General features: G+C 43.8%; 1 protein-coding gene across 3 annotated transcripts in view; it reads left to right on the forward strand.

Moving 5' to 3' along the window:
* RASGRF2 (Ras protein specific guanine nucleotide releasing factor 2) overlaps positions 1 to 20,590 on the forward strand; it is a 2,380,666-nt gene that overhangs the window by 1,159,752 nt on the left and 1,200,324 nt on the right. For all 3 annotated transcript variants that reach the window (XM_069627555.1, XM_069627554.1, XM_069627556.1), the window contains exon 9: positions 16,864 to 16,982. In XM_069627555.1, coding sequence (XP_069483656.1) covers positions 16,864 to 16,982 — 119 coding nt within the window. The remainder of the gene's footprint in view (positions 1 to 16,863; positions 16,983 to 20,590) is intronic.

Below are 20,590 nucleotides of genomic sequence, written 5' to 3' on the forward strand. Positions count from 1 at the left end.
CTAGAAAGGCTCTGGGTTGTTCCATTATGGTTGGTGGATTGTTGCCTCATTAACTTCTTGTGACTGTACTAGGCCTGTTCTAACTTGGAAGCCCAAGTACTTCACTGTAGATTGTTGGCTTTAAGCCCGGCTTTCAGGAGAGCCTGTGTTACAAAGTAGAGGTGGCGCATGCGCCCCCACCCCAAGTGTGACGGTACATCACAATATCATCCACATAAGCACAGGTTTGGATGGTCCATAAGGCTTGATCCATAATATGCTGGATGTTGCCTGGGGTTCCAGGTAATCCAAAAAGGACTGAAAATTAGAAGAGCCCCACTGGCGGTGATATCAATGCTTTCTTTGTCCTCTGTTGCTAAGGGAATTTGCCAGTATGCTTTGGTTGTAATATAGGAAGAAGTTCTAATCCTTTTAATCATTCTGTCAATCCTTCACATGGGATAACCGTCAATGCAGAAGTTTCCATTAGCTTCCGAAAGGCGATACACAATCTTCAACTGCAGTATGGCTTGCTTAGAAGGACAATTAGCAAGGCCCAATAACTTCAAGCAGGTTCAATGACCTTCAGAACTAGCATTTCTGAAACTCGTCCTGTACTATCTGTCACCAGCTCTGGTAGATGGTAAGGATGTAAACATAATATTTGTCCTGGAGTAGTCTGCATCTGAAGATAGAAATTCTTCTACCTTATGGGTTTTTCTGAAAAGACATCTCATTAATGGTCTAAAAAGTCTTAAAGTGCCTGAGTCCGAAATATATTACCCACCAGGAACCATTTTACTGACCCCTTCCCAGAGCATTTAGTTGTTAGGCACTAATTTGCATGGGCACCATGACTGAGTCTTTGGGGTCCTTCCAGGCTTTCAACCAGTTACAACGGTAGCTCTTGGATGGCGTCCTCCAGCCTGGTTTCTGGGAATGGTTATTGTGATCAGTCAACACCTCCCTCAATTGGTACGGTCCATGCCATTGAGGCATATGTTTATTTTCTGGTGTTGATAATGATACCTGGACTTCTTTTCCAACTTGGAACTTCTGTAGATTGGTTTTACAGTCATACAGTTTAGCCTCATTTTATTATCCTGGGATTCCCATAAGTGGGTATCCGATAATATTTTCCGCATTTATATGGTTTCCAGACATAGTCTCGCCGGCAAAAGGCTGTGACATTACATATGGTGACCATATATATGAGGTCAAAGGGAGCTATAGTTGCAGAGGTGTCCCTCGATCCCTTTAAAAAAAAAAGGTTTTGGGGTTGCGGGGTGTCCCCCGTATGTTCAATGTAATAATGAGCCTGGAAAAAGTGGCCATTTTTTTGTGACATTTTTGCCAGGCGACATTTTTGCTGGGACACTATTACATGGAACCGATAAGTGCTTATCGACCAGTACTTCCACCAAGGTAATTCTTGCTTTAGTCCTCTGGATGAATTAGGTGTTCGGTCCAATATTTCCGTGACTCTCCCATCTTTCCATCTTTCCTTTAGCATATCCAACACATCCCAAGGTTATTTCGGACAACAAATAAGGCCCAACACAGTAAGTAGGTCATCCCAGTTCTTAACTTATTCACCCATAAGCTTTCTCAAAAGCTTTTGGGCTTTTTCAAGATATGGTTAAAGCGTTGAACTAGGCCTTCAGCCCAAAGTTTAAATACAGAGGCTCAGTGAGATCTGATTTGTAATAGGATTTTACTCCACCCATATAGTGCAACATTAACATAGAACCTTGATGCATTAGGATTTCATTGGGAAACCCCATACTAAGGAAATACGGGACCAGGTACTTGGCTTGGAAATGTACTGGTTGGTATTGTTTTTAAGTGCGAAGGCTTCAATGATATCTGTTCGCATAAGGTGCATCCACAAGGATGTTACTATTGAGAATTGCAGAGGAGCATCTGATGCCCGCCCCTCAGTGTGAGGACGGTATGTCAATAATGGGAAGTGAGTACAAGAATTTGTTATTTAATAACAACATCCCCCTTTGTATTGTTCTCAGCCCTATATAACAGACCCCTTCACTAGATAATATATGGTCCCTGTTTTGTTGGCAGCCTCTTCCTCAGCGACTACCTACTCATAAACGTAGTTGAGACTGTGATGAAGTCCACTACCTGGCCTTTTGTATAAGGTGTGTAACCATCAGGGCCGGGGGCCCCCATCTGCTGATGTCTAAATCTGGGCCCTGGATCATTGTACAGAGCATTCCCTTGTCCACCCCTCCATGCTCCACTCACTTAAAGGGGGATATCACAGGTCAACAGAACATGCCCCTGTCTCTTTAAGGAAAGTCTCAAGTAGAGTTGTACCTGCTCATAAAACGGTACAGTACCTGAGTGCAATGTGTGTTCAGATCGCTCTATTTTAATGCTAGAAATGTTTGTCTCAGCGAGCAATTTCTAGTTAAAATGGCTGGTATGAGTGGCTCTTCAATAGACATTTGGCGTGCCCTGCATAAACATGACAGCCATTCAAATCCAGTGAACAAAGCATTTGTCAAACAAAGTAAAGCCTCCCGAAGCCTCCCGCAATTTCTGAATCTCAAACCTGCCCTCCTGTGGTCTTTCACAAATGAAAAGAACCATAATGTGAACATAAGAGGACAAGAATATTTTATTAACAAGAAATATACACGGTAGCATGTTCAAAATGTTTTATTTATACATTGTAGATTATTTAAAACATGGTGATGTGCTTCTCCAAAACAAAACAAAAAAGAATCAAGGGGTGCGAGGCCAGCTGCCACCAAGAAAATATTACTGATCACTGAGCTCTTCTGACAACACGCTCTACTGGGGCGTCCAGGCAAGTGCAGGGAGCTTTCTGTGTTAAAGACAGGTTGGGGGAATACTTGATCACCTCGGTGATCGTATTTACTAGCTGGTTGGCTGATCTGGGTGAGAAAAACGAGGACAGCACCAGACACAAGAGCAGACATAAGGGGGATGGTGCAGGTGAGTTTAAAATGACCACTATGTGTGTGGAGCCTGTCAATCATGAATGCCTAAACATAGAACCACTGTCCCCGCACAGCTCAATTGTCTTTTTGGAGCGGCGTGAGACATCTGCAACCGATGCTGAAGTCACTTGGGGAGTCGTGGAGGAGATTCCAGGTGGTCTCTGGTACATGGCGTGGAATCCCCGGGGCCCACAGACGATTCATTTCCCGGTTCAAGTGTGATTGGTGGAGTGTCGTTCTGCGTGGGAATGCTTCCACCCTGCGGGTGACCTCCATGCCTTCTACACCTTTGTACCTCCTGGTGGTGCGCGTAGTACTTGGGTGCCAGAGGTGGTGCTGTCCTGCTAGAATATCCAGGGAGAGTGGTCCCGAGTTACACATTAATTTGAATCCACCAGCAGTAGCGGGCTGTTTCGGATACCTACAATCTCCTTGAAGCTCGCTCTATCTGGGGAAATGACCACTCACCAGACACTAGAAAATTACCTGGCAGGCTATAAGTGACCTGATGTCAGCGTTGTGCTCTGGAGCTGCCCTTGTACTCTATCCAAAGAACAAGCTAATGTCTAAAAGAGGAAAATCAAGCAGCGACATAGAACGTTGCTAAAGTTTTAAAGTTCAAATTGCGTGTAATAGATAGCCAATTGGCAGTGGAACATCTATTAAAACAAGATGAGGTACAATTTATTTTGGAAACTTACACGCAAGCACGCAGAAAAAGAGTTGGTGGAGGAATTGTCCCTTATTAGCAAGGAAAACTGGGGAGCACATTATGCTTCTATTTTGGGACGATTGGGTTGCCGGTCCTTCCTCTTGATATAGCGTAGGCCATCTCATGGACTACCTTACACCCAGACGATATTGCTCTGATAATAAAGAAAGGCAAAGGTTACTCTGCACCAAGACCCGATACCGTGGCCCCTTTAACTTTGAAGCATGAGCCAGCTCATTGGGCCTCCATTCTTGCTCATCTCTTTAGAGAAATTTTGAATACAGGAGTGCTGCCTCCCACGTGGAGCGTAGCCTACAAAATTCCTGTATATAAAAAAGGGTGAGTGGCCTAATCCATCTAATTATAAACCTATCGCCCTTTTAGCTGGCACCAGTAAAATCTTCGCTGCTGTTGTCCTTAGGGAGTTAGAGTTTTGGGTGAACAAACTTGGCATTCTGAAAACGTGCAGGAACCATTTTGAAAGGAACTATACTCACCCATATTTGAGCCTCGGTGGCGGAGGGGGTTCTATTGGTGCATTTTATATGGCTTCACTAGGCCTCACAAGCGCCTTTTGATAGAGGAATTTGACATAAGCTTCTGCATGAATTGATAAAGAAAGTGGTGCCTGCACCCTTGATAAAACTAATTTTGTTACTTTACCCCCACTCATGTGTTAAGATCAGGTTCTTTAAGGATGGCACTTTAACAAGACCAATATCTTCCTCTTAGGGTCTAGGACAGCCTCTTAGCTGCTCCTCTCTGATGGAACTTATGGGAATCCATACATTCCCATCCCATCAGACTTGGCGCATTGAAAATAAATTGGTTGGCCTTTGTCCACAATTTGTTACTCTTTGATTTGACTCTTGTCGGCTTACAACGTACATTGACAGCTTTTGCATCTTAAACTGAAGAAAATAGCCTCATAGTCAAGGCTAACAAGTTGAGAATTGTTATCTTCACCAAAAAATGAAAGCCTAAAGTTATGGAATGGGGTCTGGGTAATGCACGTCTAGCTTGTACCCATTCCATGATGTACCTGGGTCTTAATTTAACATATAGGGAGCACAGAGGGGCAGTTGAAGACCACCTGAGAGTGAAATCTAAACCTTTTATTGCTCAGTTTAAGAGACTTCGCCTTTCGATGTGTTGTTTCTACTTGCTCCCACTGTGAGAATACCATGTCTTATATATGGTTTAGAATGTTCCTTATACGATTATGGCCCTTTCTTGAACTCTATTCAGGGCACTATTTGAAAGATGGTATTAGGCTTGCCCCTTTGGGTCCCAAACTGTGTAATTCGTCACGAGTTTGGCCTAATCTCTCTAGCAGCCAGAGTTTCGTGGTTCAAATTGCGGCTCTATAAAAAGTTGTTGGTGCCCGCCTCAAACTCTTTCTTTGAGCCCTTACACATCTTGTTAAATGAAAAGCATATTCCATATCTTTTTTGTGGCTTAGAGACAGGTATGAAATCTATATTTGAAACTTTATCTCTGGAAGAAACAAACTTAAGGGAAACTCCAGAATAAGTTAAGAGAAAACTCTTTGAACTAGATCGGTGCTTGACTGTTGATGGCCTGGTGGTTGCTTCCCAGCTTCCTGAGGATGAGAAGGTTTCTTTCAAAATATATATCTCTGTTTCCTTGCGCTAAAGCGAGATCAATCTATAGAAGATTTAGACTGAATCTACTCCCTACTTTGGAAATGGCAGGGCCTAAGTTAGCGTTAAAGGATCAGAACAGAACGGGTAGACTGTGTAAGGAATTTAATATTAAGGAGACTATTAAGCATCCAGTCTTGTTCTGTGAAGCAACGACCCATTTTAAGCTCCACCATTTTATTTTCCTTCTGGACCTTATCTCCATGGCTGGCGGCCAAATTCTTTGGGCACATCTAATGTGGGGCAATAGTATCGCAAAAGTGCTCAAGTTATATGGGATGATTTTAGATGTGTTTAAAATGTATAATGTTTCATTGTAATGAGATATGTCTTCATTTTATTTTGATTCTTTTCGTAAGGAAATTATTTAAAAATGTTGAGTTTTTCTTTTTTTCCCTGTCTTATTATTCATGTACTGGAGATACAAATGCATTTTTATGCTTAGAATAGTGGAAAGGTTTAAATGTAAACCAAAGCACTAATGAAATTCAAAAAGAAAGAACTCTCCTGAGGTTGCTAATTGTGTTGCTTTGTGAAGAAATGCCAGAGGCTCCACAACCAGAGATAAATCACAGAATACTGGCCACTCTGTTTTGATGACTCATTGATGGAAGATCAAGATGTGAGAGGAAAGGCTGTTAAAGAAGGCACTGATTCTGTTGCACAAAACACAATGCCACTGACCAAGGAAGATCTCCAGCAGTGTCTCCAGCTACACCATTTCTGAATCTTTTCAGACAAAATTCCACAAGCTCATTGAGGATTTAGCAAAATAAATGGCAAACGTATGGACAGAGATACAATCTATCCGAGACAGGTTGTCAACAAATGAAAATGCACTCGGGGTACTTTGCAATAAACAGGACACATCTATTAAGAAAATGGAAGATGTCAGCTGGATCAGGTCTCACATGATTTGGTTCACAAATGTGAGGACTTGGAAAGTAGCTTGTGCTGCAGCAACTAGCACATTACTTATTTGAAGTTGATTTGAGAAACCTAGGGGTATTATCCCATTAAGACTCAGAGAGTCCTCTATTCAGGTTGCCAGGGGCAGTCCATCAATCTTGGAGCTATGGAGGATCACCTGGGTAGGAGACGCTGGGCTGGTGTTTCTAAGGGGCTGCAGTGTGGCTACGGAGACATGTCCCCAGAGAGACAGAGCAAAGCAACCTGCAGACTGCTATTGGTGGTCGAAATGTTGCTCGTTCCTTTGGGATCTGTGCCAGCCCCAACGGTATCTGAAGGGCAGGTGGTGAGACCCTGACCTCAGGCCTGCATCAACTGGAAGCGACTTCTCATCACTGCACTGCTGCGCGGATGCATCTTGTGAAAGTAAGAGAGAGAGAGATTCAGGAGCATGCGACTGACTGAAACGGAGCAGGCGAAAGAAAATGCATAAAGCGGCATGGAGCAGAAAAGAGGAAAAGAAAGTGCCTGGGGAACAAAAAGGACTAAGAAGGGGCAAGTGTGCACAGAGAAAGTTAAAGAAGGTGAGGAAGGTGCAAGTGTGCAGTGAGAGAGAGAAAGGTTCCAGTGGCCACGAGAAAGAAGTCAAGAAAACATAGAGCGGTTTAAGCTTGGAGTGGTCACGCTTGGGAGGAGCAAATCATCTGGTGTTTTCAAAGGTCTCTGCTACTATCCCCTTGTACTCTATCCAAAGAACAAGCTAATGTCTAAAAGAGGAAAATCAAGCAGCGACATAGAACGTTGCTAAAGTTTTAAAGTTCAAATTGCGTGTAATAGATAGCCAATTGGCAGTGGAACATCTATTAAAACAAGATGAGGTACAATTTATTTTGGAAACTTACACGCAAGCACGCAGAAAAAGAGTTGGTGGAGGAATTGTCCCTTATTAGCAAGGGAGCTTATTAAAGAACTGTATTTGAAAGAAAGGTACCTCCTGACAAATTGAGCTAGAGCTTTGAAACGTGAGAGGGGCCTAAGCTTGGGCAAGGAAACCCTGAAAGGCCTAAAAGCTGAACTTGTATTTGAACCTGGAAGAGGCCTAAGGTTGGGGAAGGGAACCCTGAGAGGCCTAAGAGCTGAACGTGTATTTGAACTTGGAAGAGCCCTAAGCTTGGGGAAGGGAACCCTAAGAGGCCTGTCAAAATGGAATCTTGATTATTTGGTGTTACTGAAGGAATTGACGCTTGGGGAAGGGAACCTCAAGACATTAAGAACATTGATATTGTTTGAACTTTGTTTATGTTTATGTTTGTATATTTGTAAAGCGCTCCTGGTACCCGAAGGCTTACGGGCGCTGCCTCACATACAGAGAACAAACATGACAGAAAAAAGGCCTGAAATGGACGATTGCCCTATGGGATCAGTAGACCATCTTATTGGCTAGGACTAGAAGAAAAGAGCAGTCTTCAGTTTCTTCTTATAAACTTCCATTGAGCTATGGTTCTCAGTGCCGGCATTACGGCATTCCAGGCTAGTGGAGGCACTATACTAAAAGCTCTGTTACGTGATTTATTGGTGTTACAACGAGTGGTGTTAAGAAGGCTAGTATTAGCTGATCTCAGGGACTGTGTCTTGTTTTTTTGACGATGGCTTCCATTAGGTAGAATGGCATTTGGCCCATCCGGCATTTGTGGGTTATACGTAAAAGCCTAAAATGCACCCTGGCCTGTATAGGAAGCCAGTGACGACTCCTTCTTGCCTCCGACACATGATCTCTCCTGTGGAGCCCATTAACGACCCTGACAGCCCCGTGAATGAGGTGTTGGAGTATGTTTGAGAAATTCCCACTAACAAGCTGCAACAATAATCGAGTTTGGATCCTATTATGACCCTGGCTAGTGTCTCAGAGTTTTTCTTCGGAGAAAAGAGGGTGAAGATGGCGAAACAATTTGATAAAATAAAAAGAGGAAGATATCAGGTTGTTCACATATTCACCTTACTCTGAACCTCAAAACTGTAGCTGTCTGTATTCAAATCATTATATATTGGATCTAGTTTCTCAAGTTTAGCATCTGAGCCAACAAGCAAAGGTTCTTTTTTTGAACTATTAAGGGCCAGGCCATTTGCCACCATCCAATTTTGAATCTTGTGGTACACTTTGTTGATATATATTTCGTCCTCACAAGGCGAATCTGAGATGGGAATGACCCATTGCATGTCGTCAGCGTAATTCGCAAAAACAATCCCTTCATGTTCCAACATATAAAAAATTGGATCATGAAAATGTTGTAAAAACACGGGGAGACGCATGCTCCCTGCGAAACCCCATACAAGAGAGAGGTTGGTTTGGCTTCTGCGAGGTCACTTGCAACTCTCACTTGTCTACCCCTAAACAAAAGAGGAGATACATTGAATCGCCTTGGTGGAGAAATTGGCATTATCACTTAGCCTGGTGGACAAATGGCATGGTCCACCAGATCAAAGGCTGCCGAAAGGTCTAGAATCATGAGAAGGGAGATTGGCCTTTGTCCATGCCTTGATGGAGAAGGGATTTCAGAGCTAAGAGGACAGTCTCTGTTCTGTGGTTTTGTCAAAATCCAGATTGATATTTGTGAAGAATTTGATTCTTCTCAAGAAACTGTGAAATTTCATTGTAAGCGACTCTATCTAGATTTTTCAGCAAGAAAGCAGTGTCCATGATAGGTTTATAATTGGATGGTGTCAGTGGGCAGAGATTTGATTTTTTTCAATAGTGGGATAATCCATGCATTTTTTATATCATCTGGAACCCGGTTTTGTTCAAAGGAGGCATTAACAAATTTAGTAAGTGCCGGGATCAGCATAGGATAGCACTCCTTAATCATAACGGCAGAGCAAGGGTCGCCCTTGCAGCTTGTGCTTTTTAATTGAGCAATGGTTTTGGCAAGTTCTTCTTCAGAAATTGGCGAGATGTTAAATGTTTTCTGCTCCTTACCCTTATTGACAGGAGTATGTAAATTATCTTCCAACTCTTGTTTACTCATAGAGAGTTGAAGGTCCTATGAACAGTCCTTTTTGAGTAAGTTCACCCTTTTGAATCTGACCAATCTACAACTGGTGAGAAGACCACCTGAAACCAATCCTGGTTTCCTATTTTTGTTGAACCACTACTTTTTGCTTTTATAAGACTTCCTAACACATCATTTTTGTCAAAGAGTGGGGGTAAGCACAGGTTTAGACACAGATAGATTTTTAGTTCGGTCTTGCAGACTTTGACGCGCTTAGAAACATCAGTTAAGGGAACCATACCTTTAGTGGTAGGGTCAGTTAGGCATTGCACCAACCCAAGACCGTTAGTAACATAAAGGTGTTGAAATGATTATCTTTGAGTCTGTGTCTCTCTTGCTACCATGTCTGTCTCAAAGTGAGGACAGTGGAGTCGGACATAATGAGCAGCAACAATTCTTTGGACAGATCTTGGTTGTCTTCAACCTCAAAGAAATCTCAGCATAGACAGCACATCATATGGGACACCTGTGCAGGAACCAGGAGCTAATCCCAGGGATACTGTGGCAAAAATGGCCTCTTTTCCATTAATGGAACATATTTTAAGGGGTGCCAGATGGCAAGCACCACTCTAATGCAAAGGATCTGACATACACATCTATGAAGATCTAGCTCAATCTACTCCAAACAATTAAAGTGAATTTCAAGAAATTTCAAGTGACCTTAATAAGCAACAGATCCGATATAGATGTCTGTTTTACTGTGGAATTTAATTTAAATAGAAAAAAGATTTTTCTTTCACTTTCGAAGATGTAGGAAGGAAATAGGGAGTGGAAGAAAACCCAGATGGCTGCTGCTTTACCCAAAAAGACTGGGCAAGGGAAATGTAAAATAGTGAAAAAATGCTGAGCCTCAACAAGAAATAAGCGTTTTTCAATTGAAGAGCTCACTTAAGAGCTTAGTGACCAGGTGACAAATCTAGGTTTGACTTTCGGCATTGCGTCATAATAGAGATGACAATCAAAAACACCTACCTTTCAAGTAACTTTTATGGTTCATGATTTTAAATAATTAACCAAATGCTATTATCCAGAGGGGGATGTTGGAGGTCTCTAGACGGCCAACTGCCCACAAATGTATGGAAAACATTCACGGGGATCACTTATGAGGAGATATTAGTGACAACTAATGTGATAAGTTATTGGGAATGGTCTGATGCTTCCCAGGGGGTTGGCCTGACAGGAGGGTCTTGTGATCTTTTTGTACATTTATTTACATTTGGTGCATTGTGTTTATGGAGATGATGAGGGTAAATAATGCATGTGCAGTTTTTACCACCATTACATTCTTAATGCTCATCAAACAAGTACTTGAGAAAATGTTAACGTTTGTTGGTCATTGTTTTATTTGTTAAGCTTATTTCATAGGTTGTTTTAGAGCATGCAGGGGTGATATTACGTAGGTAGGATTGTTGTTCTCAGATCTCCACTCTAACACATACAGAATTGCAACTCTATTGTTTGGCTTTAAGGATATCAACCCGAATAATGTGGTGATATGAGCTTGCCTACGAAAATACCAGAATATGACAACATTTTTCACCATCTTTTAAGTCAAGTTAACAATCCAGTGACCTAATTCTGAGAATTATGTCATGGAACAGGTGGGGCCTAAATTCCCCAAACAAAAGTCTTACTATTTGGACTTCTGTACTGGAATATCAACCTGTTATTTTATGCTTCCAAGAAACATATGGAACTATACAGGATGTAAATAGGCTCAAACACACACAGTGTCCCTTTCATTGCCAAAACTTCAGGCGTAGCACTAAAAATATACAGTTAATTTCAAATTGAATTGCATGAGGATGCCTGTGATAATGTGAATAGGTGTGTAATTGTCATAGGCTTGTCCGAGATTTATGGTTGAAAGCATTTCTGTGTTTTCCAAAATGCAGTGGTGGCATGGTGGATCTGAAGCATTTGATTCTGCTGTGTCCTGCGACATTGCCCCTGAGGGGGCGTTTCCTAAAACCACTCTTTCGGGGGCGTGGATGTAGATGCACAGAAAGGGCAATGGCAATGTTCCTAAATGCAGCTGATATTCCGGCAGTGCATGCCACAAGCCAATATCTGAAGTGGGTTTGGATGATACGTATAAGCAAACTTCAAGGTCTATGATACCAATCAATTTCAACACTTCTGCCTGTATATTATTTCTACATGTGTATTATGTCCATCATATGTTTTATCTTATTTTTTGTATTTTATGATGATGTGTGAATGTAGGTGTGCTTTTATGATTTGTTTGTCGAATAAAGCTTATGAATCGAACAATGCAATGTCCCGTCGACCACCTTGCCCCCTTGCGGTACATTCCCGCCTGAAGTATGGTGACCTCACAGGCATCCAAACCATAACACCCCAACCACTCAGCAACCACTCACAACTAATGTCAGCAATACTAACCCCACACCGACCCCACGCACCCCTAAAATAAAAAAACACTTTGGACCACTGTGCACCTCAGAGGTCAACCACAGATGCGTCCCAGGGGCCCACCCTTCATCCAATGGTGTCCTTGCACACCTGCCCACCAGACACTGGTGCGCAAGGCCCTGAGAAACGATACCCCGAGAGCCCACCGACCCTAGGTCTGCATCCAGCACCCCCGGGTCTCAATCTCCCGTCCCCCCACAGACCCTCCCTGCCCCAAAGTCACCCCAACCGCACTCCACGTGGAACCACACATATCAATGACTTCGGGACACCAAGGTTGCAGCCAGGGGGTCAAACATCTACCCCACAATTCTCAAGAAACCAAAAACTGAACACCTGTCATGCACTATGGGCAATACCCCCACGCCCAAGGGGTGCACCCCTGCCGCCATACCCTTTGATAACGATACCCAGTGAGCTCCCCAGACCTTGAACCTGCATCCAGTGCCTCACCCCGGATCCCGATCTCTCTGCCCCCCGCCGACCCTGCCCGTCTCTAAACTCTAGCCCTCTGCCACAAGGATTTGAACAGACCATGCCCTAGACAGCAGGACTGCCGCCAGGGGGCAAACATAAAAAAAAACAACCAGGCGTTACGCTGACCAATTTGTCCCCCGGAAAAGACACCTGTAGCTTCTCGCCCAACAAGTCCCTTGACGACTGACACCCTAGGAGTGCTGCCCAGGGGCGGGGCAAAATATCTGAACACCCGTTCCCAGATCCCAATCTCCCAGACCCCACAGGCCCTCTCTGCCCGAGAGCCTCTCCATCCCCATCTGAAGTGAGACCCACACGCACTAGGCTCCGGACGCCAAACATCTATCAACACCAGCTGTTCCGTAAACCATAACTAAAGAACATGTCACTTAGTCTGGGATGATGCCCCATGGAAAAGGTGTGGCGCCTACACAGTCATACCCCTTGAAACATGATCCCTAGGGGAGTGCACAGACCCTTGGCCTGCATTCAGTGCCCCGAGTCCCGATGCCCCCGCAGACCCTACCTGCCTGAAGCTGCCTAGCCCCGCTCCAATTAGGGCCGGTCCCAAATAAATGGCTCCGGGTACCCGGGCTGCTCCAGGGGGCAAATGTCTATGGTCAGCCATGCCCTTGGTAACAATATCGGGGAAGCCCACATAAACCAAGCCTGTATCCCATGTCTTTTAAATCACAGAAAGACTACAAAAGCTCACTGATCCGCACAAAATGTACCCCCTGGTACACCCGACCCTAACTTAAAAGGAAGGCCGCAGATATCAGAATGCAATTCAGGAAAAATGTCCAAACTCCACGCACTATGACCATAAGGGCATGTGGCCCCCCACCAACAGCCCAATTGGAAGGGCCACCCTGATCTCCTTCCTCGCCCCCTGACAAACCCATTTTTTCAGGAGGTGCTTTATCAATTAAGGATAATATACAAAACACAAACCCCATAACCAAGCTAATATGCTGCAGCCCGGGCTCAACAGCGTTGACAGAGAATATGGAAGCCATGAATAGTCGAGCCTCTACCAAAACTGTTCTTATTTTTTCCCCCTACTCCCTGCGAACATGTGCTGGAGAGCAACTCTCGACTTTGTTCACAAGACGTTAAATGTCTGATAAATAGAAAAAACGTTTTCCATTAAATGACGTTCATCGACCCTCCGACCTGCACATCCCAACTAGCTCACCGCAAGCAAGTGACCGCTGGACTATCTTGCCCGCTATATACCAGTTATCAATGTGCAAAGAAATACCTCCTTTGGCGAGTGACACCATTATCATCCCAACCGTACTCGGTACTCATTTATCCACCTTGGAAAACTGATGCGTCACATCTAGATAGAACTGTGAAGATAATCTTGCGTCACATCTAGACAGAACTGTGAAGATGACCTTGGGTCACATCTTTATAGATTGTGAAGATAACCTTGCATCACATCTAGATAGAATTGGTGAGATTAGCATGACTCGCGTCTAGATAGAATTTTGGAGATTAGCATACGTCACATCTATAAAGGACTGTGAAGATAATCTTGAGTCACATCTAGATAGAATTGTGAAGATAACCTTGTGTCACATCTACATAGAACTGTGAAGATTAGCATGCGTCACATCTAGATAGAATTTTGGAGATTAACATGCGTCACAACTAGATAGAAATTTGGAGATTAGCATGCTTCACATGAAGATAGAACTGTGAAGATTAGCATGAGTCAAATCTAGATAGAATTGTGGAGATTAGCATGACTCACAGCTAGATAGAATTTTGGAGATTAGCAAACTTCACATCTAGATAGAACTGTGGAGATTAGTATGACTTGCATCTAGGTAGAATTTTGGAGATTAGCAAGCTTCACATCTAGATAGAATTTTCGAAATTAGCATGTGTTACATCTAGATAGAACTGTGAAGATTACCATTAGTCGCATCTAGATAGAATTGGGAAGTTTAGCATGTGCCACATCTAGATAGTGATGCCATTAACCAACCCTCATAAAAATCTCACCCCTCTGCATACACCTCTCATACTGAAACCAAACACAACCATTCCTCCATGCACAACAAACCGCATGCACTTCACGCTGTCTAGTCAAATGGTCGACAGACAAAGGGTCGACAGTCAAAAGGTCGACACAATTTGGTCGACAGGTGAAATGATCTAATTTTTTTTTGAGTTATATATTTTTTTTTAGGTTTTCGTTTAGGGAAAAAAAGTTGTTTTTAACAAAAAAAAGGGGGTTGGTGGGGAACCCCCCCCCCCCCAAAAAAAAAATGTGAAAAAACAAAAAAAAAAAATAATTCGATCATTTGACCTGTCGACCTTTTGGTGTCGATCATTTGACCTGTCAACCATTTAGATTCGATCATTTGACCTACAACCGCACTTCACTACACCTCAACAACAAAACAAACCACACATAGGGGGTCATTACAAGGTTGGAGGTAGCCATGCCGCTATATGCGACATGGCTTTCCCCATACCGCATACCGGGTCCGGGTTCCCTGAATGGGGAAATACCGGCCCATTCCAACCTTGGAGGACCCGGTATTTCCCCATTCAGGGAAAACATCCCCATTCGAGCCCCCATAGGGCTCAATGAGAATGGGGAGAGAGCAATAGCATTAGCATGCTGGTCCTTTAGCCGGTCCCGCTTAGGGCGCCAGGTAAAACCAGGCGCCCTTAGCGGGACCCGCTAAAGGACCTCGTAATGCGGCGGTAAGGAGTTGACGGCTCCGGCACCTTTACCGGCGCCGTTAACCCCTTACCGCCAACCTTGTAATGACCCCCAGAGTCTCCCACTAACACCCCCCTGTCTCCCCAACACACCTTCTGTTGCAGAGATACACGAAGACAGTCTGTTTACTTATTTTTCCTGCTTCGTCGGATTCTTTGTGTCTGACACTTTCTACACACAAAGGTAATGACTTTCGCATTTCTTCCCCACTAGATCGATAGAGCTTACTAAACTACTAGCTTTTTTCCCCCTATATATTCACTTTAGCTTATGTTTCACCATCCACTTGATAGGTCCCATTAGAGGGATCATTCCACTGAACTATAATATGTTGTACGTTTTGTCTATTTTACAGGAAGGGGTGTATTAATTGACCTTCAGTTTCTCTCTTAAACATGGATCACATAATTCACCTTATAATGTTGCATGTATTAAAACGCATATTATGACATGTTAAAACTAACGTCACCACATTTTCTAAATTGTAAAATTGAATATGTTAGGAACAATTTATGAATTGTGCCTATAATATTTTCTTTACTGAATTTGTGTTTTTCCTTTTACATTAAGAGTCCAAGTTTGGCCTTCTGAAGAAGAGGAGAACTTCCTCGAAACGCGTCGCTATTTAATTTGGACTCAATTTTTCCTCAATTTGGGCTTCATCTATTGTTTCCTATTTGTTTCTATGCACTGTAAATAGTTTCTCTCTGAACTATAATTCTTGCTGAAAATAATATATCTTGGCTATAAATATATATTTGTTTATCTCACACTTCTGTGTCTGACCATATTTGTTAGAAACAAAAATATGTACAATGCCTATAACTCAATTTGAACAACTGTATTGGATTAATCCAAACATTTGAAAGTGTGCAGGGAACGGCAGGGTTCCCAAGTTGAATCCTCTTTCTTTTTACTGTTTATTGTCGGGGTCTTGACCCCAGTTCCTCCCCCACACCTAAAAATGTATTTAAAATAATCCTCAAATTTCTTTACTAAACTTACTTACCATAAGTGTGCACTTCTATCTAAACCCTTTGCAGAGATACACGAACCCAGGCCACCATTATTGCCAGAACGGCGCTATATAAGACCGCTTACTTTCCCTTACCTAAAGCATGTGAAACATTGTCATGGGAGGTTCAGAATGTCTTTTATCTTTCACTATTTTCTCCAATTTCTTTCTGTATCAGGAGGTCTGTCTTTAGGTGCTTCTGCTTATATGCAGTCTTATTCTATTATGATTGCAAACCCACAACCTACATTCCAAGGCACACTGATTGCAGTGAAAGCATGACATTAAAAACGTGTCACATTCTGCTGTACCATACAGACTACTGAGTTAACCATTACGCAATTGTTGTTTCGTGCGCCCCAGTTTACAGTGAGCTTAGTTACAGAGATTGTCTAGGAATATGAATGCCTACTCGACAGGAACTTGTCAAGGATCAAGAAAGGGCCTGATTCTAGCCTTGAGAGCTACACGGTTCCAGCAGGCACACTTGGCTTTCTTTTCTGCAACTGGCAGAATTCAGGTTCTAGGATGACTAGCATTACTGTTAATATACCATCTATTCTTATAAGGGAAGGCCCTGGCCCTTGATTGCGGAAAAGGGTCTGTCAGTGTGCGCAGTAGCATCTCTTATGCATGCTAGTGTCCTAATGGCGTCACCTGTAATGAGCCCACACGCAGAGTCCTGCAATGCATGGAGTGATGCGCAGTCACACTCGGGATGTGTGAAATGTTTGCGCCCCCGTCTCATGCCTTGGAATGCCCATGTTACACTTTCGGAGCGCAATAGCATGTTGTGGTTTATAGGCACACTGAAGAGAGTCTAAGAAGTGGAGCGAATGTGTGCAACAAGTAGCGAAATGGGCTGCATGTTTAAATGCATGTTTTGTCACACAGGGTCATGCACGATGAAGTGAGTGACACGGAAAACATTCGGAAAAACCTTGCCATCGAAAGAATGATAGTGGAAGGTTGTGATATACTGCTGGACACCAGCCAGACCTTTGTGCGGCAGGGTAAGTCAACGTGCTGATGTCATTTTATTATTCATCATGCCTTTGCTTCTGAACAGTAATTCCATGAAAGAAAACCGTTTGCAAAAAAGTCAAAGTAAAAGTCACTCTAAACCTCAAAAACCCATAAGCAGCTTGTATCATTTGCCTGGAGGTATAGTGTTGCCCCTCGCCCCTTCTTGGGGCTGGTATCCTGTAATTCACCTTTCTCTTGACTGCAAAGCAATTGTGAGGTAGTGTGGCACTGCATGGAGGATAATGGTGGGTTGGCGTTGTAAGAAATGTCTTTTTTTGACATGCTTACCAAAAACCTTACCCTTGCTTTTGCATATCCGGGGCAAAATAAAGTGAAATGCAGAAGTGTTGCGGGGGTTGTCTGGTCACACACGCAAGAACACTCTATTTCAGATTTCTCGGTTTCAAAGGTGAATTTAGACAACCTGGTGAGTGTAATGGCCCGCATTGCATAGCGGGCTGAAGCCTTCCTGCAATATGTTCTGTGGATGGGCTGCCATTGGTGTAGGATTCCAAACCCACCTCAATAGGTGTCCTAGCTGAGGGTGTTGTTGATAAATGTTATGGCTTACCTCACATACCACCATGATTTGGATAAAGCCTTGAGGGAATTCTGCCCGAGGCTTGCTTCAGACAGATATCTGTAGTAAGAAGGGTTTGAGTCTTATGTAATCAATGATAAATGACACACCCATTTCATAGAGAATGCTCACTCTATATGTGGCCCTCCAGGTGTTTTACACTTCAACTCCCATGATCCTTCATCTCGGACTATGATGGCAAGTGATCATGGGAGGTGAAGTCTGTAACATCTGGAGTGTCACGTAATCATAAGTGATGTTGATATGGGAATGCACAGGACTGATTTCAAAAAGCATGTTCCCAAACATCTCCAAGTTTTGACCAGAAAAGCCCAAAATAATTACTCCCTATGTGGCTCCCTCCACTGTATCCACTTACTTTGGGCGCTAGAACCTTAGTGTCACCTTAACAGCATGGATGCTGTGATGCTAGAAAAACACATAATAGTTGTGTTTGACTGAGCTGTTTATGAACGCTGTTTTTCTATATGTGTAGACCATCCCAAATGGGTTGGACAAGATAATGCCAAGGTAAATCAAATGACCAACTGCCTCTTTCTGTTAGGAACAGCGGTGGGAAGCTGTGGAATCGCTGGAGGCATTAGGCTTAATCCTCTCTCCCCGCTCTAGTCCTCACCCAGTATGGCGGCTTCCTTTATAAAACCAGGCTCCGCCCCCCTCTCGGTGCGTTGTATCTGTGTTTTCTTCCTACTAACAACGCTCCGTGACACTCGCTTTGGATTTCGCCTTTTGAGAATTGTGTCAGCCTCGTCTGACACCCCTTCTGCAGTTTCTTGTTCCATTCTAATCTTTCCAGTGTTTTCACTTTTTCCTACTTTCTTTCCGCTTTCGCGGCTCCCGCGTTACTCCCTTGTGCTCTCTTACCCTTTACTTCGGCATACTCTGCCTCCTAGTCTTAGTTTAGTGTGGGTTCGCTCTTTCCTCTTGCAAACCCGCTGCTCCTTTCTTCCTTACTTCGGCTTCTATAGCCGCATCCTGCTGTTACCGCCTTGGGTGCGGAGTATATTCCGTGACTCTCCGCGAGTCCCCTCTCCCTACCGACCCGTTGGCTCACACTCGTTTATTTTTCTTACCTGACCTACTCTCGGTTCTAGAGTCTATTTTCTGTTTTCTGTCTATCTGGCTTCCGCATTCAGGCATCGTCCTTGTCTATTGACGTTGCTACATGCTGGAATACTCTGTACAATTTTGTTTCTATCCAGCCAAAACCCTTTTAACTCCATCTTCCCTTTATTCAAATCTAGTCCTTTTCCTGCCTACTGGAACAAACACTCTGATATTCCTTTCTTCTCCCTTCTCACTTCCGCCTTTTCTTTCTCAGTCTTCCATTTGGGTTTTGCCTGCCACAGTTGCATTTGGTTACATTTCCCGCCTTTGTCCAGTTGAGCTTCCACTTGCTATAATACCAGTTCAAGGATCAGTCTTTCAGCCTCCTACTATCTGGACAACAGACATTCATCCTGTACTCTGGTACATCAGGGTTTTTTCTGCCTTTCGGCTTTTTCCCTGAAATTGGGGCTGGCTCCCCGGGGTCCCCCGAGGACAGGTTTCCATTTCTGTCAAGGTGGCCTCCGGGGGAGCAAGACCCTACTTACACGATCGGAAGGACCGCAGGCTTAAGGAAAGGTTGACACTTGAAAAGAAGCAAGACCGCAAGACATCTGTTACGATCTGCAAGGAAATACCTTCCGAAGATTCAGGTGAGGAGGATTGGGAGGGTAAGCAGACGCCCGACAGCATACAACGCCAAATTGTTCCTATGGCATCCTTGGAGCAGTATCAGGAGTTGGTTGCGGCCATGTAGAACCTTACAGTAGAAGTACAAGCATTACGGACAGAAAATGCAGCACTACGACAACGGGTTGTGCTGCACCGCGATGACCATGGGGACTTGCCACCCATGACGCTATCGTTTGGCAAGTACGATGGACATCCAGGTGGACTTAAGGATTATCTAGATGCTTGCAAGGTATATTTCACGTTCAGACCATATGCTTACGAAACAGCATGATCCAGATTTGGATTCATCAAAGCAAACCTTACTGGCAATGCATTATTATGGGCTACTCCTTTGGTTACTGGCAATGATCCTTCCCTTAATGATTATGACCGCTTTGTGGAAGAATTTAAAGAACGATTCGATCGGCCAGAAGTATTGTATACTTCTTTGGAAGCGATATTTGATGTACGACAGGGAACCACCGCCGTACAGACCTACATTTCCCGCTTCTTGAGACTGTCAGCTAAATCGGATTGGCCTGACTCAGCTAAACAAATGATTTTTCGACGAGGTCTCCATGACGACATTAAGGATGAGCTAGCGTGAGTGGCGCGACCAGCTTCTTTTCAGGAATAAATGACTTTGTCCCTACAGATCGAGTTCCGTATGCAGGAATGCCGCCAAGAAAGAAGAAGAGGTCGCAACACTCCTAAGGCTACCAGCTTACCATCCCAAACTCCATCTCCTCGGAATATTCCTACTACTGATGAACCAATGCAGATGCAGATTGGAGCCGCACGAGGACCTTTAACCCAGGAGGAGCGAAGGCGACGTCGAGAGGCAGGTTTATGCATGTATTGCGGCTCCTCTAAACATCTTTTGAGGAATTGTCTCGAAGTTCCACCCAGGAAGAAGGAAAACTCCAGCCCCCGAACATATGCAAGGGAAGTATCAGGGGAACTACCTACAACCCTTGCAACTACTCCAGAGCAATAGAGAACCTTGAGGACAGTTATCTAATGGTATTCCGAGTTCAACTTTGGCTGACGGATTCCGAACCCACTGAAGTACTGGCGATGCTGGACTGTGGTGCGGCGGGCAATTTCATCGATGTAAATTGGGCCCGAGAAAGGCTCGTGCCTTCGAGACCCAAATCAAGACCCATAACGGTGGGGAGGTGGATGGTACACCGCTGTCGTCTGGTCCCATGACAAGCGAGACGATACCCTTGAGAATGACGTTGGAAGAACACCAAGAATATCTGGTATGTGATC

The sequence above is a fragment of the Ambystoma mexicanum genome, chromosome 6p (genome assembly GCF_040938575.1).
Source record: "Ambystoma mexicanum isolate Mex_15411 chromosome 6p, UKY_AmexF1_1, whole genome shotgun sequence".
In the NCBI taxonomy this organism is placed as follows: Eukaryota; Metazoa; Chordata; class Amphibia; order Caudata; family Ambystomatidae; genus Ambystoma; species Ambystoma mexicanum.